This window comes from Diuraphis noxia, unplaced genomic scaffold (genome assembly GCF_037042655.1).
Source record: "Diuraphis noxia isolate RWA-SAM2 unplaced genomic scaffold, SU_Dnox_SAM2 contig0003, whole genome shotgun sequence".
Lineage (NCBI taxonomy): Eukaryota > Metazoa > Arthropoda > Insecta > Hemiptera > Aphididae > Diuraphis > Diuraphis noxia.
This window is the reverse complement of record NW_028301713.1, coordinates 51,672,581-51,698,492: the sequence shown is the minus strand read 5'-3', so window position 1 is coordinate 51,698,492 and position 25,912 is coordinate 51,672,581. Positions and strand designations below refer to the sequence as shown.

The following is a 25,912-nucleotide window of genomic DNA, read 5'->3' as shown; positions in this document are numbered from 1 at the left end:
TTGAAAAAGAAGTCATAAAAAATATTAAAATGAAATAGATATAAACAATATTACAATGATATTCAGGGTTTAGACAGTAATAAACGAACATTTCTGAAATGATATGCACTACTTCCCATTATTAATCATATTTTATTGAAGTTTTATACTTCAAGTCGAAAACATTCAAAACTTAATACTATTTATCGTTCATTTAAATATACTTAAAATTAATAATTAGTATTTGTATGGTCTACGTATTAAATCAAGTTTACACGCCCAAAAAGGTTTAGTCCCTATACACATAAAACGCCTGAGAATAGAGTGGCGTAAGCAAATACAAATTAAAATCATATTAGTCATGGATATGATAAGTATGCATAAAACAATTTACTTAAGTAAATTATCGATTACCTGTGAATGAGCTGTAATATTATGTGATACAATTTGTATTGAATACATATTATGTTACTAAAATTGTATATTTTTTAATACAATTATGTATTATAAAAACCTAATAATTATTTGACTCTTTAGGTTTTTCTCTGTCTTGCATTGATAATAATGTATTATTAACCTTGTCTTACAATTATTATTATGAGTATATTGGACAAATAAGGGCGTGAGCAAGGATGTGACCTTCCGTTAATATTATATTGTGACTTTCGTGTGAGATTATACATTATCAGACGTAATAGTAATGAATATAATGTCGTTGAATTTGTTTAACGACATTTGCAGCCTTGTCTAAAATGTAAGAGGAATAAGATAAAAATGTCAACGTACTTTACTCTTGGCTTACACGTTTTATATTTTAATTTAATTTAAGATATAAATATTTATAAGCCCATTAAAGTAAATATAGATTTTTTACCTAAGCATATAAAATAATAAAAATGTAGAGTCCATATTATAAAAAGTATATCTACATAATTTAAGTGATTTTGAACACGCACATATTTAAAATAAAATGTTTAGTCCAAAGTACGTATTAGTATAACTTATAATTACATGGATATATCAATATAATAATGAAAATCTGTACAATTTGTTAAATTATTTTAACTATATAGGTTAAATGTTGTTAAGATTTTGTGCAAAAACGCCAACAAGTCTGACAGGCATCATGCATTGACCTAATCTTATTTTCAAATAAGAACCATCGAAAGAAATATCTACATCATACGTAGGTGGAACAGGAGAAACAGGAGGATTACTATTTTTAGTATCAATTTTAAATACAAAAAATGTTTGCGTTCATTTCGTTTTAATTAATGAAATATATTTTAATTATTTATACTTAAATAATTTTACTCTTTTTAAGTCATAAGTTACGAGTGCCTCATAAATTATAACTTATATAGGTAGGTAACTAATAATAAGTAACTTTAAAATCTATAAAAATAGTAGTAAAAATAAGAACATAACATAACGAATTGAAACCTTAACATTTCAAACAATACTAATGTTGTGGTTTACGAGTGTTCAATATTGATAGCCTACCGGTAAGAAATCGTGAGTAGAATCGTGTTGAGTTTATGATTTCCCATGCGCAGAACGATAATGCATAATATTTCTATTACAGCAGTAATCGCACAATCCTGTGACGACGAATTCTAACGTTTCCGTTTGAGCCACACTAAACGTGCACAACACTTCAGGTGTTCCTACGCACTTATAATTAATTGAACCCGATTTCGCTGTAATGTTATATTAAACTCCGTTTAGAGTGCGCGGTACGAAGACGATTTCAGCAGCGAGCGCTATTCTGGCACATTCCTTACTGTGCACATGCATGATCGTCAAAGAAGAAGACCTCTCAAATCCGGCGAGGGTAATGGGGCACATATACGAAGGAAACACAATACGCGATTCTATACGGAACGTAGAAGTGGTAAACGGACGTAAAGACTGGCACTGTCATAAATCACATGTCCTACTATTGCGTATAATAATGTTATATAATGAGGATTGAGGAATAAAAACTATCCGGTGGTCAAGTCGTCACGAAATTATTTGTATCGCAGACCTGCGCACACACGCACACACTCGCGGGTGCAAACTGACAGCCGGACTCAGTAGCTATTGCTTCTCAGCAGTCGCGTGGTCAAAACTGGCGATGATGTCGTTCTGCGTGTACGCGTTGTGTTCTAGCTTGAGGAACCCCGCACTGGTTCGTATACTCACGGTGGCGGTCGCCGTAAACACACACACACATAAGTGGGGAACTAATATCTGGGGCTTTAGGTCAAGGGCGACTACACACAAACACACATAGCATAAGTAGCTGTGTTCCTAGACATCACAATCTGGACATCTCATTCAAGTATTGTACGACATCCCGGGTTAATTCTTGTATTTTCAAGTGCAAAACACGTCACTTGAAATTATTGCATTCGTCAAATATTTGGTTTTCAGGCGTCATCGTCCAAACGGAACAAACAAACGTAAACATTTGAAGAGTTCATTTTAACTCATTTAAACGCTTTGTCATCAATTATTTGATAAAAAATAATTTCAAAATACTTATATATTAGGTACATGAAGATTGATTTGATTAATTAAATTTCGACCGAACATTTAATGTTTGGTTCGTAATACTGATGCATATCGGCTACCATTAATAAAATATATGCACGTGAATAATGAACAACATAATATTATGATTGGCATCAATTTGATTGATAATATATCTTCATATTTGTTTTTTCGTAATTATAATATTTTATACGTCTAGGTTGATTAGTAATATCGACATTATTTACAGAAAAATAAGTAAATAGTTTCATTTCAACTCATCGAACATTTTATTTCCATAATGGTTTTAAATTAATTGTATACTAATAAATTAATTCACAATTTTATTGTAAATTATTGTATTATTTAGATTTGGAAAAGGAAAATAGATAGTTTATTTATCGAAAAAACTATATAAAATACGGTCTATGAAATGAGTTTAATTTTAAATTCCAACATTACAAACCCCTGTGATAATACATACCCTCAACAGAGGCGGAACTTGGAGGAGGGGGATACAGGATGTATATATTTGCACCAACTTTTTTCTAAAAACGCCTTCTTTGGTCTGTCAACAATAAATACATACACCGATACATCTAATTGTTTTAACTATAAATATTTTATATTTTTTCGATATTGTTCCATTGTGAGCAAGGGTATCCATACAATAAATTACAGCTTAGATTATGCATTTTGAGTGCCGTGAAAAAAAATGTAGGTATACATATGTTAGGTTCGGTTAAGTATTTTATTACTAAGGTACCTGTAAAATTATTTACCAAGTATAAATACCGCTGGTAACCACAAAATAAGTATAAATGTAAATACATTAAAAGAACAAATAGTTAGACTAAAATAGAAATAATTGAGATATTTTCAACATAATATATTATATTATGTGACATTACATTAAATAAACTATAGTATTATACAAATATTCTAAAATTGTTCTCCCCACTAGTCTCCAGTTCCACCCCACCACCAAAAAAAGTTTTATGGCCTAATAATGACTTGGAATGGCCTGCAAAAACTTTGGCACCAACAATAAAAAGTTAAAATGACGCCCCTGACACTCAGTATGGACAATAACATCAAAGGCATACAATCCTAGTATTTACAGTTATAATGTAGGTATTAGAATTTTTATTTTTTATTAAAATTCAAAATGTAATTAAAAAATAAAAATAATTCTATTCTTGCATATAAATTATATACTCCATATAGGTAATATATATCAGAATTTTAATATTATCAAGGACATTTAATTTAGATTTATTGTTTGCAAAATATTGATATGGGAAACATAATAAGTAACTGATGTCCCCATTATTTTCGACCTCTTTTGAGATTAACATAATCACACGATTTTTATTATTTATTTATTTCGTATATAATAATTCTATCATATCAATCATTTAAATTCAATAAAAAAATTTTTTTAAAAATGCTAATGAATAATTGTAAACTAATATAAAGTCCATTTTAATTTAAAATAATTTAAAAAAGGTTAGATACACAACAAATTGATTATAGTTTATGACTTATAAGTTTACTTAAATGCATTTAGGACGTGCCCTGCCCTTGAAAAGTCCGGAATTATTCATTGCCTTTAAAAAGTGTTTTGTACAGGTATTAATTTATTCATTGATGGTTGATTGAAATCTTTAAACATTGGTTTAACAATTAAAATGAAGTATCTTTCTTATAATAATTTTAACAATTAAATTGTATAACTGATTTGATTATTAAATGTGCATGGAACATATATGAACGTTTAGCTTCCTATAGAAGATAACAAATAATTAGATTTGAATATTTTAATTGTGTTAGTAATAAAAAAAAAATCCATACTATTGTCTTGTCATAGCTACAATAATTTAGCTTAATAGCATACAGCAATTAATCATGTATGAATTGATAACACAATAGTCTTAAAATTTAAACATTTCGCTAATCAAACGGAAACACCAACAAATTCACTGTATCAATATAAAAATAAAACTAGTTTCAAATAAGCACAAGTTTACATACTACAAAGGATCCCCATTTAAACATTTAGGATGATAATCTTGCTACAACACAATAGTATATGAGTACCAAATATTATTAAAAAGTTTATGATGGTTACAAATGTAATACATTTAGATTAGTTTAAGTAATACGAGTATTTATACCTAAATGTAAATAAAAACCTATTAATTACTACATGCTATTTTATTTTATATAGTATATTTTATACCTAATTGTATAGATAATTTAAAAAGAAACAAAAGTGTACAAGCTAAAAAATGAAAAATACATATTATATTTATTTTTGTACCTAGTAATTCAATAATATTTTGATGGAAAGTAAGTCACTATTGACAAAGCTTATACTAAATAAAATTACTAGAGATCTCCAAAGATTAACAAAAATGATACAATCAGTTTGACATATAAAACAATGTTATAATTTTTAATATTTTTATTATAGAATCCCAATATTCTAAACGTAGCAGGTTTACAGTATAGTAAAAAACGATATAAAAAATTATATTTTTTAAATTAAATATTAAAATGCATTAACATAAATAGTCATATAAGCCAGTTAAGCATTGAATACTTAATAGAAAATGTAATAATACTTGTACGGTATATTGTGATAACACTGCAGATAATAAATAATAAATAAATAAATTATACATAGGTAACTACCGAATAATTTCAAAATTAATACTATAAATTTAAAAGATTACCTATCAATTTTTCAAGAATATAATTTATTTGTTTAGTTAAAATATCCTGCAATAGTTAATAATTAATATCATTCGCAGTCGGGGTCATTACCGCCTTCGCGCACGAACATCGGAAGTAAATTAACCTTGAAAACAGAAAACCCGTTATTAGGAAGGTAATATTTTATACATATCCAAACATTTTTCCAACTTATTGTACTAAATAAAGCAATTAAGTTAAAATATGACCAAGTTCAAAAATATAGATATTTTAAACTAATTTAGTTATGCATTCATGATTAAATTATTTTAGATTCTGAGTGGAGCGACAAATGTATTGATTTTACAATGGTTTTTTTTTTATTTTAATTTTTTTTGGTCTTTCATCACGTCTTGCAGTGATGCCTATTAAAATGCTTCAATTTTTTTTTAATATAGGACCTATTCTGATAAAAACGAGTTTTAGTTATTGCTACTTTAGGGGGAGGGGGTTAACCTTACTTTTCAAGTCTACCTTTAGTAACTTTCAAACTTATATTTTTTATTGAGTTTAAAAGTGGACGGTAAATTTTGACCAAAAACGATGACGCCAAAACTTTAAAGTACTTACCTACCTTCTTAACTTTTATATTCCTGTAAAGATAGTAGGTACCTAACACACTAGACAAATTAACAAAAGTTAAAAATTATAAAAAATAAAATAAATGACTTGTATCTTTTAAAATATAAATACACTTATATTATCAGTTTGATACACTGTAAACCAACATTACAAATATACACATAAAACAACATATTAACACTAAATACTTATAAGAGATATAATAAGAAATTATAATAATAAGACAATATTGATTTGTTTGAAACTAGTAATTGATAATTATTACAACATGGATTAAATTTACTCAATCTATAGTAGTCTCTATACCTACATCAAATATATTCTAATAATATGCAGACACCATGACATGTCAGATACAACCCACATACAAAATGGAATAACTTATCATTTGAATGATATACGCATATTTATAATTTTGAGTAGGTAAAAAAAATAGTTTAACCGATAAATAAATGTATATCATATTTTTAAGTTAGAGCAAATTTCTAAAACAGCAATACCATTCTTTTGGATCATAATTAAGTATATATGTATACCGCCTAATCTTCAGTTATATTAGCAACTTCTAAACATTCAACAGAACACAGTATACATAATATTTTATGCATATTTAGATAGGTTGCACATTTAAGCGACTTCAATTACAGGTATGTAAGGACATCTCACTCGTATTTGTTGTTAACTTCTTACACGAATGTATAACATAATATTATAAAAATATTTATACAACCTATATATCGTCAGCTTATTACGATATTAAATTTTTTAGCAATTTATGAGAATTTTTTTAAAATTGCAATATTTTACATGCTTATAACTCACTTGGAAATTAAAATATAGTAAAAAATGTTTTTTGGCAATCTTTAGATTTAATAATACAATCAATTCACTCCAAGCTATTTTTCATTTTAATATTTAATCACATTCAACCGATTTATACTAATTAATTTTTTTTGACTATTTGAATTTTCTTTTATCAATACTTGGTAGTTCTAACATGTGTGCAAATAATACGCAATGGGCCTATGTTATTGTCGTAGGTAATTAATAAATATAATCTTTAACTAACTATAGTAACTATTAAAGTATTAACTGTATAAACACGATTGTAAATAAATATAGAAAGTTACCATAATAAGTGATGTGGTTAACATCAATAAAACTTTAACTTAACCGTATTATGCCATACCGTGCGAACTCTTATTTTCATAAATAAACACGACATTCCGCGGTACAATTTGCAGGTACTGTGACACGTATCTAAAGTCACTTTAAGTGGATCAAACTTTGTATAATTTACTGAATATAATAACCAAATAATTTACAACATTTATACAGAGTTTATTTTTCTGAAAATATTGATGTTTCAAAATGTTAATTTAATTAATTTCCCGATTTCTAATTTTTTTTTTTTTTTTGTTTCGAAAAATAATGCAAATTATTTAACAATGTTATATCAAACATACGAAACGCTTTTCGAAACGGCTAGCCGAACGATTTCAGTGTGCCTTATATAGTCATATTTTATTTCTTTAAAACTAGAAAAAATATTGAAAATCAGGAAATTAATAAAAATAAAATTTTGAAACGCGTAGTCAATATTGTAAAAAAAAATAAACTCTATAAAATGGCTATCTTTAATATTTTTGGAAAAATTATTAAATAAAATAATATATTTTTAAATTTTTTACTAAAACATGCATTAAAAGAAATTAAGAAATAAATAATTATAGTTTTTTATTCCCGTGTCTTATAACAAAACCAGAAATTTGACATCTCCATTATTTCGTGAGATATCGCAATGGGTAAATCCTACCGGAACACCCTGTATACATATATGATGTATATACTAATACTATACGTATTAAAATATTACAACGATAATTATATATACATGAATAATTTTTTCCATACGTATTTTACTAACAAATTAGTGGCACAGCATGGCAGAGTTGCTACAATCAATCACGCAACATGATTGAGAGTATGCACCGAACGCTGTCACTAGTGACAGCCTGGGTTCAGTTCTTAGTGGTAAAAACCAACCTACCCATACCAACCCCCACACTTAAAAACTTACCAAGAATAATCATGCAAATACGCAATGGCCTATGGTATTGTCACGGATAAATTAATAAATAAAAAATTGTTTAGATGATCTTGATCTTACAATACGGTGTGATAATGTTATTAATATTTATTATTTCATTTTTGCAATTACCAATAGCTAACATTAAAGTAATATTAACAGTAATTTTTGACGAACCATTTTTAATGAAAAATAATCAGACAATTGTTCACTTAATCCTTAAAATAAAATCGATAACACTGAATTAATTAAGAGGATATATAAATGTCTATAATTAAGAGTATGAAATAGTAGAAACACTCAAAAAAAATTTAAAATTAATAAAAAAAATACGGTATTATTTTTCCAACACATCGAGCACAAAAGAAACTATACATGGCGGTGCAAAACGAGAACTGAAGAAGAAAACCTTGAGTGACCAAGGTGAGCATGAATGCACTGCCATAACTTCCACAGTATTATACGTCAAAAATATTATATAGGTATTGATGATACATTTATAGTTAATAACATCTAGTCAAAACATACGACCATCTTCATCTTTACTAAGTGCGGAAATAAAAATGGTAGTAATTTGAAATCAAAATAAATAAATGTGAGTAGCTAGACTGTACCACTGAAGTATATGAACAATGTCTTAAGTTTTAATTACATGGTGATTACTTATTAATTTACATTTTATCAATCCACAATTTTGATTTACTTTTAATATAAAATTATATTATATTTTACACTTTTTATTTAATTTTTTATTTTTATTAGCTATATGTATAAAACTATGATAACTCAACATTTACAATCTATACATTATACAACATAATATATTACTTTATAATATAATATAATATATTTTACACTTATAGAGTTTAATTATTTTGTTCAAATATCCGGTAAGGGAAATTCCTTTTTGGCCTCTAAAGAATTTGAACAGTGGACAATATTAGGCTTGATTATCAACTACAAAATATTTTATAATTGGTCTTAACCAAGCGTCTGCATTATTATCACTTATCAGCTAATTTTAAAAGTGTGTTAATTTATTGAGTGGTATTATTTTTAATTTCAGGAATTGCAAAAAAATATGAAAAAAAGTAAAAAAGCCTAATTAATAACATGCATAAAATGTATCATGTATTAGAACTGAAATTATTGACCTAATTTAAAATTTGTTTTGTATATATTCGTGAGAATAAAAACATATAAAATTTATTGAAAATATTAATAGATACATTTAGATTGATTTGATAATAATAGTATTCAAGTACATATATTGGTACATAACATTATTACCAAACTATAATTTATAATTACATAATAACACACCCATCAATTTATATATTCTCCGTTATTAAATATAACGGAAATTATTTTCCTATTCTTTTGTTCATTGTAAAAAATATTTCCATCCTTTTAAAATATGAAAACAACAAAACCATATAAGAAATTTTCTAAAAATTAGCTTGACCATAATATTATCACAACTTATTATTAAAACAATATTATAATTTCAAAATGTTTTAAACAATAAACATAATAAATACAGCAATTAAATACCTAACATAATAGGAATAAGTCATTTGTTATCAAAGTTTAAAACTAATTGCAATACACTAATATATTACAGTGTTGCATGTTGATCGATGCACCTACATGTAACTTCTGACGTCATAAATACACAAAGATAATAATTGAATGAGGTATTATACATAATATGGTATACATGCGTAATTTTTGTACAATTGGATAATTGAATATTTCTATAACTACCATGTAAGCATTATGTTTATTAGTGTGCTTCACATTTTAGATAACTATATTGTGATAATAATAATACAATAAACTCTAAATGCTTATACGTATTTATGGCAGTATATAAAAAAACTAACTATGAAAAAGGAGAATAACGAACATAATACTTTACAGAACAGTTGTATAGTTGTTATAAATATAGGGACAACAGAATAATAAAACAGATAAAACAGCGTGTGCATAATATGACAAACTATTCAAAATAACACTTCTCAATAATTATCTAGACATCTAGTAGAAGCCTTAACGATTTACATATCTCGATGTTACTCAATTTTTGAACCCACATAATGATATGAAGTATGAACTGAAAACACAACTACGTCTTTATATTGTGCAAACCTACGTAAGAATGTATTTTTTCAACAATTTTTATTTACACATGATTACTTAAACAACTATTTTGAACGTGCTTCATTACATGTATATTGTATATTGTAATAACAATAGACACTGGCGTAAAATCCGTTTTGTCCATTCCCGAATACACGCGCAACCTAGGATCATTTGTTTAAGGTTGGTGACTCGTGAAGTCTACCAAATACAATGACTACAAAATAATATACAAATGTTAACACATACATACGACGGGAGCCATGAACACATACACAATGACGTACCTACATGATCATGGTTATAAAACTATTATTATTATTATTATTGTTATAATTAATATATTACAGCAATAGATTCTCTGGTGTTCCAACCACTGTAGGATTTTCGTGTTATATAGGTAGTAGATATCTATTACTATTAAATAATTATTATTTCAAATTTCGCGTACCTTTCGTGTGGTGAGAAATCAAAACTAGTAGACACGACGTCGGTTCTAATAAAACAATAGAAGGTATTTTTGCTGACGGTCTAGCTCGTTTTGTATGGTTTATTACGATAGTTTTCGAACAGCAACAGAAACAACAACAATAACAACGGCGCACTGAAGTGACGGAGGAATGCCCGGACGATGTAAAATTAAAAAAAAAAGAAGTTTTCCACTTCTTTCTATTTATTAATAATATTATTACTTAATAAATAAATAATATTATCAGACATTAAAGGCAACGAAAATACAACGGGCGGTAGCGACGATATCGTTGGTAAAATAATGACAACAACGGGACCAGTTAAATCACGTACAGAAAACGCGCGCACGCAAGTAGTATTATGTGCACGGCGTCGGTCGACGTATCAACCGGCTGTCGGCATTACTCTGCGGCTCAACGAATCTGCGCGGCCGCCGTTACTTCATCGGACGCGCTTTTGCTTGTGTACCGCTTGCGCACAGGAGGTGGTACGACGTCGGTTCAATGCGACACCAAGATATATGTGGTAGTGGTGGTGGTGGCCGCCGCCGCCGCATAGGCACAATATTATAATAATATAGGCACGATAAGGTCTCCTTCCTGGTGAAGAATAAAAAAACGGTCCAACGCCGCGCACAGGTGAACCATATCGCTCAGCGCTCAAGCAACACCCCGGGCTGACTGCCGACTGTCCAGTATTACCGGTTTCTAAGGCGACGGCGTGTATTATAATAGTATATGTAATAACTAATAATAACATATTACAATAATAATGCAATAGGTATAGTCTTAAATTCGAGTGTTCGATGACGATTTTTTCTATTGTTTCTTTTTCCCTAATCGATTCCCCCACCGAATTCTTTTCTAATATTATAACTATTGTTTCTAACGACCATCCACACGATGGGTACACGTTTTTTTAGATTCTGAGCAAAGCATTGAATATAAGACTATGATGCAGGTTTTTTTTTACGTCTCTACATGGTAGAAAAAGATCATTATGTTATTACATGATCAAAATAAATATTATATCAATAGATAATATAGTATATGCCTACACCAAGTATGTGAGCGAATAAATTTTTTTATTATGTGTACAAAAAAACGATATAACTTTTAATAAACTATTACTTGGGTACCGACATTTGATGTCTCTGTTATTGCTCAGATATATATTATATAGGTTATGACAATACTACTCCTACTATATAATTTTAGCACGTAAATAAATTAAAACGGCAGTGTAAAGAGAATGGGTATATTTAAGCCATGGACCGTACCCTTACGCTGCCATTTTATTTTGTTTAAAAAAATACAAGCTATGTGAAATAACCTTGTATATTATTTAAGCCACGGACCACGGTTTCTGTTTCCCACACGTGCACGTGGCAACATAGTAAAAACTAAGCATTTTGCGTTAAAATTCGCAGTACTGACAGTACAGCTGATGTAGTGAAACGATAAATATTATAATGACATATTTAAATAATTTGTGAAATGCATCTGCATATTATATCAATTGAACAAAAATTTTTAATTTCACATCCTGATCTCCAAAAATTTGATATGAAAATCAAATAACATGTTTCAAAATATAATTTATAAAATAATTATAGTTCAATTGAAAAAAATGGCCTGATCAATCGACAATCAATATACCCAATAATCCTCTGTAGTGCTAATAACAGCGATACTAAAATATAAATATTATTGATATCAAATATATAATCCTGAGGATTGGTACAAGAAATGTTACATAATGTAGACGATTTAAAGATTATTTGGCCAATTTCATTAATTTATTATTATGAAACTAGCGTACACTTTTATAAAACGATCAACGTCTCTGATTCAGTTTGACCAACTCAGTACACATAGGTTAGTATTACCTACTTGACATCAATTGATTTAAATATACATTACGAGCCTATCTCGACATTGGCCGCGTATTATAAATATATAATTCATAATACATTCTAAGCCGCGACATTGACCATTTAGAAATCAATCAATAAAGTTTTTTAAATATAAGTTGCAAACAGTACGTGCAAATGGATATTATTATAATGGTGCAATAAAAAAATTAAGTTATTAACTATTGTTAAGAGTATTTATTGTTTACCTAATTTAGTTTTTGGCCCATGTTTGATATGAATAATATTAATTATCCATCAAAAATGCCAATTTTAAAATAATATTCACACCTTAAAGGTACGATAATATTATCTGATTTCACAAATTACATAACATGTTTCATTACATTAAGAATGAAAACAAAAAAAACTATCCTACTATTGTAATATATAATTTAATTTCCCACTCAATAATGTTATTTTTTGACTAGGGTCTCTTCTTGCACCTAATTATAGAATTATAATCTTAGAAGTTAAAACATTCTTCAATAACATCGTTATAATAGTGTAGGTATATATATAATAATGTATTTGTATTTATAGCATTATATTATTTCCTTAAAACGGGCACGTAGCTAAGGGGTAGCCTTGGTTCACCCGGCCACCAGAAATATTTACAGGCCACCCCATGATATTGTGAAATACCCAAGGCTAAAATAACTATCATAATATTATTGAGCAAAAAAAGTTAAACCATAGGTACTTTAAAATTTATATTATATTTGTTATTAATACATATTTGTATTAAACGCTCAACACTGTGTTCTCCCGACGATTAAAAAATAATATGACGAAAAGACATTTAATTCGTAATGAAAAAATTGTAATTAATCGCATCAGGCATTATGTTTGAGTAATAATATCGTATATAGCGGAATACGTAGGACACAATGCATCTACATTAATTATCAAGTCACATGAACCTGCATTCCTATTTCAGAAATTTGGCAATTCCCAACTCGACATCATTGCTGACGTACCACAGTATTTATAATGCGTACCTATTTTGCATTTATGCGTAATATTATGGCCGATTTACTACTATAATCAACTATAACAGACGATACTACACTAAAATAATATTAAAAATCATTAAAATAAGCGCTTAAAAACATAACTACAAACACTTAAATAAGCATTTAAAATACTTAAATTTACTAAAAAAATTAAAAATTACCCAATATGTAAGAAAAAATTAGAAAATGCACTTCCATTGCACTTAGCTACATTTTGTCAAACAATAAAAATAAACAAATATTTAAGTCCCAAGCCCTGATTGTTACTTATTATTGTTAATTTTTTTACTTTTAATTTAACAAGTTATGTTAAAAGAGACAACATTTTGACTTTAACAAAATTATTAACGAGTTAGAAAAACAATTTTTTTATAACTTCAATACCTTGTACTTATTTTTAATATTTTGTATGCCATATAACTGTACTTATAAATCTAAATAGTGCCTATAGTATGGGAGGGGGAGTAAATGTGGGCAACTCAAGAAAAATCTTGGAGATAAATAGATAATTAGCCACCCTAATAATCTTAGCTAAGTGCCTGCCATGTTAACGCACTATTTATTTTCTATCTCTGGCCCACGCCCAATATAAATAAAACGCATTTACGCAGAATAATTTTTTCTGTGTTTTTAAGTAATCTTAGAGTAAAATAACGTATTGCAAAAAAAGATTAAGACCAATATTTTTGAGGGAATGACAAATCGATACTATATTTTATTGTTATTTAATTTTGTATTCGACATATAAAATAAACAAAAGAATGTTGTAAATTTAAATTATGTTTAAATTGTTTAAATTATAAGAACCTAATAACTTAAGAGGACGTGATACCCGCATGTGTTGTCACTGTCTTACAAGTGCATTATATAGTAAATTTTACGTTCAGCAGAACACGTGTAGCTCCGTTTGCTTAAAAATTAGAGTGAATTGACCTCTTATAAAATTTAAAAGTATGATTGTTATCTAGTCAACCTCATAATATGCTTTTTAATATATTTAAATTTTAAAGAAAGTTATGAGTATTTTAAGATGCACAAAAAATTCACAATTTTAAAATACTCATAACTCGCTTTAAATTTGATATAAAATAAAAAGCATATGAGGTTGTCTAGACAATAATCTTACCTTTAAATTGTAAGAGGTCAGTTCACTCTAATTTTTAAGTTACGGAGCTATACGTGTTCTGCTGAGCGAAAAATGTACCATGTTACGCATTTGTAAGACGGAGACAACACATGCGGGTATCACGTCCTCTTAAAACAATTAATTAGGATTACGATTTACGACATGTTCAATAAGACAAAAATTGCACAGTTTGCGAGTAACATTATTATTAATTTGTAGTAAAATAAATAATACTATTTTATAGTCAATGAGTTTCTAATAGTCTAATAAAAACTTAAAACCAAGATACGACGACCTCTAGAAATATAATATTGCAGCCTAACGTGATCAACACAGATACACGGGGCGGGGCAATATTAGCTTATTATTGAGCAATTATTAGTAGAAACAGTTGTTTAACAATAAGCCATTGTAGTAAATTTAGGCAATTCAACTTGTTGATACATGCAAAATATATTAATTAATATAATGTTAGGCAATATAAGTAAAACCTGTTTGAATTGCTATTTAGCATTTAGACACCTTTCACAGCATGTCGAATCCAATGGTAGGGAGGGGTGAATTAAAAGAAAATTACTATAAATTAGTAAGAACACTGTCCTTATCTAAAAACCAAATATGTGATTAACTGAATAGACTTATAATAAAATTGTATTGCAGATAAATATAAATACCAAATTTAATTTATTTAATATAGATAATATAATGTATCATAAATTAATAACACTAAAACTAAATAACAAAATCCATATATATTCTTCTATTAACAGCAGCAATGCAATCAAAAATTTATTTCGGTGTATAATTTAATGTGTCAATTCAAATAATAAGTCTACGCTCAGTTATTCAGTATCTAGACTGCTTCCTAAACAAATTTGTAATTTAATAGACAAACAATAACCAAAGCATTAACAAAAATAATCTGATCAGGAGCTAGGAAATAAATAGTCGTTAACATGTTTTACAAAAAAATATTCTAATTCTAACATATTACCTACATAGCTTTTTACAATATGCGGAGTTTTTAACAAAACAATTGAACAATTAAACAAGCATTTTGAATATTTAATAAGATTAATTCGAAATGAGAACTTAAAAATTATGGATATTTTGTAAACATTACAATATACATATAGGAAAAAGAGAGCGATAGCCTGGTCAAAGTCAAAAGTTCAATAAACTTCACAACAAAGCGCTATATTATATTATTAAAATGTTCTTGTTAAATATTTATAAACATTATAAAAATGAATTAACACTGTTTAAATTAAAATTCCAATTTCACATAAACGTAAATAACCGAGTAAATAATAATACAAAACTAATCAATATTACCGTCAATAACAAAAACACGTATACCAGCACAAAATATAAGCACGTAATAAGTAAATAATGTAGTGTTCATTCAATTATTTTAAGTATCAAAGTATTTTACATTTAGAACCAATTTTATGTAGACTAATCAACAAATAATTTATGAACAAAATAATAATTAATATTTAAACTACTATAACAAGAAGGAGGATTGTGCATTATATCCTTATAAATCTATTATTATCTATAATTTTCTTAATTTTCAATAACCTTTTGGATCTACTCCTGACGATACACAAACTTTATAAATGAAGAAATACTTATTATAAGCAACCAACATTGTGTGAATATTATACGACGTTATTCAAACAGTATTGTTTCAACTATTACAACCTAACAACAATGTGTTAAATATATTTCATAAGTATTAATTTTAGTTGTCCATTGTTACATGAGAATACATTTGTCTATAGATGCAATCAGAGGCCATCTAGGTTAAGTTAACAGAAGAGTAGATATAGGACAGATAAGTTGTTAAAATACATTCAAATTTAAGCATGATAACCAAACTACTTTAAAAGGTACTGTTAGAAAATCAATACAATTTATTTTATAAAGAAACAATATATTATTAAAAAGAATGTAGGTATACGTTTAAACTTTAAATATACATTTTATAAGTTATTAGCATTTTTATCTACCATAAAATACAATACTACATTTAAAACTAAAAAAATATTAGATAGTACCTACATGATTAATATAAACATAATTTGTTATTAACGAACAACATAAAACGGTTATTTATTTTTGTTTGTCAAGTTTTCAATTCTCAAGCATGTTTAATATCAAAAACCACTTTTTTACGACAAATGATTCAACAATTGAAATAAATTTTAAATATGATTATATACAATATGCATTATATTGTAGATTATTATTTTAAATATTATTAATTTTTTTTTTAGGTTTCTGTAAGGAAAAGAAACTGAAAACGACTTTTATAAATTTCCCTCCTTTTAATAAACAAATAAATATATTTTTCATGCATAAATTAAAAAAAATTAAAAAAATCGACATGTTTGTAATGACACAAAATGGCCCAAAATATTTTACGTCATGTAAATAAAGTATATAAAAATATTGTTATGAAAAATTCATGTCTCTACAATTAGGTATCTAATTCATAACTGATTTTGTCAACAATTAGTTTCACATAAAAATTACAATTTTTTTTATTTTTGCTGAACATTTTGAAAAGTAACTAAGAATTTTTTCCTCCTGCCCAAAATATTAACTAGACACAACCAGAAACCACCCCCAAAGATGTATGTAAATTGAAGTCTCTCACAGATACAAAAAAAAATTAAAAAATCGTCTATTTATCACTACTCTCTACTTTAAGATTTTTGTAGCCTATTTTGACTATTAAATATTTAGATTTTTATGATAAACAATTTTAATAACTGGTAATTTTAACGAATTTACAGATATTTTAGTTAATAAATCAAGTATAATAATATATGTAGATTATGAATGTTTATCTTAATTTTAAATAATTTTTAAAAACAAAACACAATCAATATAATATAGTATGCAATTAAAACTTAAACAAATTCTTATAATTTAATATATTTGCTTGCAGTTTGTTTCAACGACCCGCGAATGGGTGTATGCGTGAATTGTGAACACTAGTAATAGACTGCAATAAATAAAGTACCAGTTTCAAGGTAAACTCGACTAGTTGAACAACTCGATTGAAGTCACAAGGAAGTATGGTAATCGTGATCTTGCAGTAGCTTTGAGGTTTTATTCCTATACTTTTATTTATAACAAACCTGCTAAACTGGACTAACACCACCAACATTGTAAAAACTAGCTCACCATGGCCTTACACGACGCTGTACACTTAGAATTATTTGACGCATTGAGGAAATTTGAACTGTAAATACTTATACGAAATAAAGGAACAAAATACAATTAAATAAATAAATCAACATAATATTGTATTTGAATACACAAATTGTAAGATGTTTTGCCTATTTAATATAAAAAAGGCGGGTAAGTCGTGGATGTCGCTCTGCTGTACAGTAGATTACAAGTGGGTTACTGTAATGGATGGAAATAAATTTGAAACCAATGATATTATATCATTGTATACGAAAAACGAATTTGAGCGAAGACGGTTTATCTGTCTAGGATATATTATAGATTATTAAAAATTTTCAAATCTTAGATTTAATAAAAAGAAAATTTTTATGAATTTTTAGTTTGAAATAATTTGCAAATTATCTTGGTTTTTGTGATTTTTACATATGTTGTCAAAATTCAAACTTTGAATGCGTGTAATAAAAAATTGTGACAATGAATTTATTTTATTTTTCAACTGCTATTGTTTAAATGTGTGAGAAGCCTTGTATTAAATTTTCAAGCTTTTCTACCGAACAAATAAGTTTTTATCGATATTTATAGAAAAAAAAAAAAAAATGTTGAAAAATTTAAATGTCAGTAAACAGCTCAAAACAAATATAAATATTTTGAAAATTTTATCAAATATCGAAAATGCCTTAAATGTTTTAGAGTTACACCAAAATAAGGAAATCGCTAAAAGTGAAAATCCAATGTTGTAAAAATTTAGATTTCAAATGCTCATAAAAATTTAATTTGAATTTCCGGTGGACTTTTTATTTGTGATAAAGATTGACAAACTTGTAAGGAATCTTGTATTAAATTTTCAAACCTTAGATTTAAAAAGAAATTTTTTTATGAATTTCTAGCTTTAAATAATTTGTGAATTTTCGTGATTTTTACATAATATGTTGTCAAAACTCAAACTTTGAAAGCTTAAAAAAAAAATTATGACTATGTATTCCTTTTATTTTGCAACTGCTATTGTAAAAATATTTTAGGAGCCTTTTATTAAATTTTCAAATCTTAGAATTAAAAAGAAAAACTTTTATGAATTTCTATCAAAGATAATTTGAAAATTGCCGTAATTTTTACGTATTAAGTCAATATTTGAACTTCAAATTTTCAAGCTTTTCTACCGAACAAATACATTTTTATCGATATTTATAGAAAAAAACACTAAAAAAGTTGAAAAATTAGTAAACAGCTCAAAACAAATCTAAATATTTTGAAAATTTTATCAAATATATAAAATGCCTATATAAACATTTAGTCAAAATTTCAAGTATCTGTGGTCATTTGTTTTAGAGTTACACCAAAATAAGGAAATCGCTAAAAGTGAAAATCCAATGTTGTAAAAATTTAAATTTCAAATGCTCATAAAAATTTAATTTGAATTTCCGGTGGACTTTTTATTTGTGATAAAGATTGAAAAACTTATAAGGAATCTTGTATTAAATTTTTAAATCTAAGATTTAAAAAGAAAATTTTTTATGAATTTCTAGCTTAAAATAATTTGTGAATTTTCGTGATTTTTACGTATTTTGTCAAAATTCAAACTTTGAATGCTTATAAAAAAAAAATTGTGATTATGAATTTATTTTATTTTTCAACTGCTATTGTAACAATATGTTAAGAGCCTTGTATTAAAATTTCAAGCTTTTCTGCCTAACAAATAAACTTTTATCAATATTAATTTAAAAAAAACTAATAATGATCGAACATTTCAAATGCCTATGAATAGTTCAACTTAAGTCGAAAATTGCATGGTGGATATCATATACTTATATAAACATTCGGTGAAAATTTCATGTACCTATGTTCATTTGTTTTAAAATTATATCAAAAACCAAAATCGATTTTGTCGAAAACGTGTGTACGTAAAATTTCCGTTTTTCCCATAATTTTTAGTTTGTTTTTCTCGATTATTTAGAAAAGTATTCAGAATTTTTCACTTTTGACCACCCCAAAGTACCAACTAGATTCACTTTCTGATCGAACAAGGTACTGAAATCAAAAATCTAAGCACTTTTACTGCCCCAAAACGTGATGAGTCACAAAAAAAAAAACACACACATCATGGTAAAATCAATACATTCATCGCTCCGCTCAGAATCTAAAAGAAATGTGTGTTTGTATATTATATTTTAAATTATTATTACCATCACCTTTACTGTAATGTTAAATCATATTTTCAATCTCTAAAAGTTGCGTAGTAAAATAGGAATATCGTTTTTTTTGTTCAAAAATAATATTATTTTATACAATACTAAAATAATTATCATGATAATTAACATTAATACCGACACGTAAAGAAGAAATAAGATCATAATTCATAAGTAAATACATAACTATACTTATTTAAAAGAGCAGATGAATAGGATAAAAGCAATTGAAATTGGTAAGCAATGTAATGCTTTGAAATTCTCTATTTTATTGAAATGTTAAAATTCGATTTAAGAATCGAAATTCTAATTAAAATGTTTTAGTCATATGAAATTTAAAATGTTGTCAAACAAAAAAGGAACCATTAATTGAAAAATTATACAAAATGAATTGTAATTAGGATTTTGTTGTTTCTTAATGACATACAATTATGCAACTTTATTATTTTTATTTAAAACTTCGAAAAAATAAATATGAATTAAATCAAATATGATACTGTTATATCCACTGAAATGAATCACCTAGATTTTTAAGGAAATTAAATTGGTAACAGTTAAAAGAGAGATTGTTTTTTGTTCATTAAATATTGAATTTCAACATTTAGTCGAATATGTTTATTTAAATAAATTTAATAAATTAAATTAAAAAATAACTTATCATGGTTCTCACAATCATTATGTAGATAATAGGTATATAGAAATACGAGGAAATATCATAGTTATACTTAAATATTAACTATTAAGTGAAAATTGAAAGTATCCACTGTTTTGTTTTTGTTTCATAATATAAAATAAATCAATTTTTTCAAAAACGGCTGTTGCGTAAATATTTTCGTTTTTCTAGTATTTCTTGTTAGTTTTTCCTGGTTGTGTTAAAAAAGTATTTGGAATTGTATACTAGTGAATGGGGGGAATTCGTGGGCAAAGAGTGCCAAGAGCTAACTACATACATCTAATTTTCTACTAGAATATCCAGAATCACCCTAAGCATTTTTGTTTCTCGAAAAATTTATAACAAAAAAATAAACACATTTTAAAACTAATACATTCATTACTCCGCCCAGAGTTTAAAATCAATTAAATGCTGAGGACTGAGATATAATTACTTAATACAAAATACTGTTATAGGTGCCAAGCACCAACCAGTTTACCTTCATTTGCAAAGCATCACGTTATTTAGCAAAATATTGTTAAAAATTATAAGTAGTAATTAAAACAATCAATACGAAAACACTCAAATTAGTTAATAACATTCATTATTATAATTAGTATGAAAATACATAGATTATGAAATGTACCACTAAACATCAATATCTCGTAATGTTACACCATTTAAATGTATTATAAACCATAATAAAACCAGTTTTAAATTTTTATCTCAAATTTTTGTTTGCTTACGAATAACTGGAAATATTCATACAATGGGCATAATAATTTTATAGTAGGTTCCTCACAACGAGTCACATGACACAATATACTCTAGCAGTAGCAGTGGTGGTTAAAGCAAAACGAACTACGAAGTCGGCACAATTTTACCATCATTGCGGCGGCATCGCCAAGACATATAAGTTAACCGTCGCCGCTGCAATGTTTGAAAATGGAGACCTTTAATAAAATTTTATCAATACTAGACTAGATTAATTCATCAATGACCCAAAATAAATTATTTAAATTACTATAAAATATAAGAATAAATGTAAAATGTTACTGATAAGGTTCATGTTCATAACCTTAATTGTTATTTATCTATAGCTAATTCTTCAATCTACATTTAAAAATTATATAAATGAGCAAATATAAATAACAAATATAACAAATAGATACTTAATGAGATTTACCAAAGATATATAAAGATAATATAAGGTCTATAAAATATCTATGGTAATTTACAGTTCCTACATTTGAGTTAAACAATTATAATTAAAATAATTTTCTTGAACAATTTTTCAGAAAATTGTTAAATCTTGAAGCTTTTCAAGACTACTTGAAACTTTCTTAAGACCTAATGTAGATAGTAAAAATTAATAGTAACTCGTTTAGTTAATGTCCTAATAACATCAACGTTAGAAGCATAAAAATAATTATAAGTACTATTCAAGCTAAAAAATGTCAGAACTGAAGGTATGTCAATGTCAAGAAAACATGAATTGGAGATAATACAGTAAGATAATAATTATCAAATATCACCTCATTTGAAAACCCAAACTGACCAAAACCAAGTAGGTAGCTACCTAAAATGTATTTAAAAGACAAGTACATAGATACATAGTACTTAATTATTAAGCAGTTTATGAATATACCACTGATATCTTGTATACTAGACACCTGACTCCTCATGTTATTGTACACTCAAACATGAAGTTGGTTGCTATATGCAGTTAGGGCAATATTTAAAAACTTATGTTGAATGCCAATATGATGATTAATGTGTTTGATATTGAATATTGGTTTACCTTGCTGACATAAATTACTTATCACAATTAGAAATATTAAAAAAAAAAAATTGTAAACATTATCCTATTTGCCTATATAGCCGATTTGAAAATAATCGGCTATCTAATATAATATGGATATCGGTGAAATACCTATACCAACAAATAAAAACAAATAAACAGAAATCTGACTGTTGATCATTATTTTTATCAAATTTCTACAACTGTAATCACAGATACATAATATACAGGAAACTAACTGTTGATCACTGATGACAAGATTTCATTAGAATAAAAACATTTGGTTTATAAACAGTTTTATCAGAATTTAATAATTGGTACCTACCTAATCTTAATTTAATGTGATAACAAGTATCTAACACCTTTTTTTTCAAGTTCTTTACCTAACAAGGCAATGTTGCATAAAATGAAAAAACCTCGAAAAAACTGACAAAACATAAACTATAAGAAAACACTTACCTATAGAGAAGGAGTATATTTAGATATAGATTAGCCATACGAGTTTAATTAACTCAATGTATGGGGATGACTTACCTTTTTAAAAGTTGAGGAGCCAGGTTGATCCAGTCGGAGCTTTCTTGAAGTTTGATAAATTGTCTACTGATAACTGGTCAATTGCATGCTACCAAAACCAAATGCGTTTTGTTTATTGGATTTTTTGACGAGATGTCTTTTGGTATCTATAATTACACGCGACACACCGGATCGCCTTCGTCGTCGTTGGCTGAGGGTAAAAATTTCGAGATCACGGTGTGATTAACGCTAACGTTATGATTAAATAAAAACCTTAAATAAAAACACAATACGTGTGAAATTGAGCGTGAATAATAAATACGAGAAAAACAATTTCAGCGATCCACTAAACAAAATAAAGGAGACGAAAAATTACAGAATTACACTAAAGTACGAGACCGACACCGAGGACGACAAAGGAAATGGCCGGTTGCGGCGGGCTGCCGGCGCCACCTATCGAACAGAAAAGTAAAACGTGATATCGATTGCGATGCTTCCAAGGAGAATAGACTACTATGATACTTTTGTTCCTTCGTCGATATCAGATATACGATATATCCATATACTTTAAACCCCGGTTAAAATAATATCTTTAACCGTGCTTTTAACCTTTTTAGATTCTGAACGAAGTGATGAATGTATTGATTTTACACTGATGTGTTTTTTTTTTTTTTTTTGTGTGTGTGTACAGCATAACTATTCGAAATAATGCTTCGATTTCAAACTTTGGGGGTGGTTTCCGATGTAAAATTTAATATCCTTGGTGCATTATAGAGGTTAAAAGTAAACATTTTCCAACAGTTTTCAAAAAAATCGAGAAAAACAAAAAAAAAATTAAAGAAAAACGGGAATTTTTACGCAAAAATTTTCAACTTTGCTGAAAATTTTTTTTTGAAGTGTTGATAAATTTTTTTGGGCCCTATCAAAATACTTGAAATATTAATACAAAGTTTCTCATAAGTTATTCTTATAGTAATTAAAAAATTATAAGAATACATAGGAAAAATTTTTTTTTATTAGCATTTGAATTTCAAATATTGACAAAAATTCGTCAAAACCATGAATATTTTGCAAATTATTTTGTATTTCAAAATTCATAATATTGTTTGTATTTATATCTAAGGTTATAAAATTTAACACCAAGTTTTCCATAAGTTTTGCTTCAAATAGCTATAGAGAAAAATTGAAGCGTCATTATAGGAAAAATGTTTTGAGCGTTTGAGTTTTAAATTTTTATGAAATCGCGTAATGATAACGATTTATCCTCAAACCAGGTATTCGTATATCTATGATAATATAAGGTATTATGAATTATGATAACTACATGATAACTACACAAATTGATTAACTATGCCTTATGCAAAATGCGACTTAATTGAAAAATAAAATATTTATTTCAAAGTAGAATATATTACAATATTAAAATATAATATATCATAGACTGACAAATCATCTCCGTTCAGAATCGTTTTTCGTATACAATGATACCAATCATTGCATTCAAATTTAATCCCATCCATTACAGTAACCTACCGTACAGCCATTGGCGCAACTAGGGGGGTGCACAAGTCCCCTGTGCACCCCCAAGTTTAAAATGTGCACTCCCAAAAAATATATGTCTTTTTCTTTAATATGTGATACCAATGTACCATAATGTAGATACCTATATTGAGAAAAATAGGTAGGTGCCTATTATGTTATGTACCTATATTAGATATACTAATCGCATATTGTATAATATACAAATAAATACAATGTGTTCCAGGCCTCCAGGAGGAAGTGACTGGCCAACGTCATATACTAAAAATGATGAAAAAATACCCTTTAAATAGTTGGTCTAACTTTTTTATCAAAACTAAACCTATCGCTCATTTGTTTATATATCTTCAAAACTTTTCAACATTTTGACTTAATTTTGGTAGTACAATAATGTTTTTTTTTTATACTGTTAAAAAAATTCTACCAGAAGGAGTGCTCCGAATCGCCACATATTAATATTATATAGTATCTTTTTTTTAGCAAATTGGATCTAGGTGGTACTTTAGGAAGGTAATTTTTCAATTATCCCAATAGTTTTTTAACGCCACGATAAAAAATCACCGAAAAATTACGAAAGAACGGGATTTCAATTTTGCTTTGCAAAAAACGCTTTGTTCATCAACATAGAAATGAATAATATTTAAATATCAAATAAAATAAAAAATATTCTTTCGTCCACTCAGAATCATTTTTTTTATCGAATGCAATTATTGCATTCAAATTGAATACTGTATAAGATTACACTATCCTGTCCGAGGACCGAAAGGACGATGGACAAACTTCCTACACCGCAATGCTGACCTACCCTTTTTTAAATTTTAAATCTATTTCAGTGTTATATAAACTATTACATACACAATTAAACAAGCAATGTGAAAAACAGTTATTATTAAATGGAAAAGAGTAAACATTTACTAATTAACCAGTAGTAAATATTAAATTATTTGAAGTACCTAATCCTTTTAAAAATTCAAATGTTTGATAAAAAAATGTTTACTTTTTCAAATTAATAAACCGGCCTGACTGGAAATTTTTTGAGGACATGGTGAAATTTGCGGATATATTTTATTATAATGGTTAATATATATTCGTGGAGATCATAACATTTTTATTTAAATTAAATTAAAAATAATTATATCTACCAATTTTATTCATCTAATAAAAACATTGTCTACAATATTATAACTGTAGACATAGCCAGAGACACAGTTTAAAACAACTATGATGCAGTCTTGTGTAAAAAATACTTCTGAAAAGTATTTGGAATAAATACTCGAATACTCATGAAAAATATATTTTATATTTTGATTTGTGTCACTCTATTCTTTCAGGGGTATAACAAAGTACGTTACAACAACGATTTACCAATTCATCAATATTAAATATTGAGCGGTATATAACAAATAGTTTGAAAAGTGAACAAATTTAA

General features: G+C 27.1%; 2 protein-coding genes across 3 annotated transcripts in view; both read right to left on the bottom strand.

Annotated features, from left to right (window-relative positions):
- gus (splA/ryanodine receptor domain and SOCS box containing gustavus) overlaps positions 1-1,624 on the bottom strand; it is a 61,264-nt gene extending 59,640 nt beyond the window's left edge. The window contains exon 1 of the mRNA XM_015517390.2: positions 1,483-1,624. Within this exon, the coding sequence (XP_015372876.2) occupies positions 1,483-1,529 (47 nt within the window). The 5' untranslated portion in view covers positions 1,530-1,624. The remainder of the gene's footprint in view (positions 1-1,482) is intronic.
- The window catches only part of LOC107168100 (chromosome transmission fidelity protein 8 homolog), a 39,185-nt gene extending 15,804 nt beyond the window's left edge, over positions 1-23,381 (bottom strand). The window contains exon 1 of one of the 2 annotated variants that reach the window (XM_015517393.2): positions 22,966-23,381. The gene's annotated coding sequence lies outside the window, so the exon portion shown is untranslated. Of the gene's footprint in view, positions 1-10,517; positions 10,998-22,965 lie in introns of those variants that run through there. The other variant, XM_089223529.1, reaches the window with a different exon arrangement.
- Between the last annotated feature and the right edge of the window lie 2,531 nt (positions 23,382-25,912).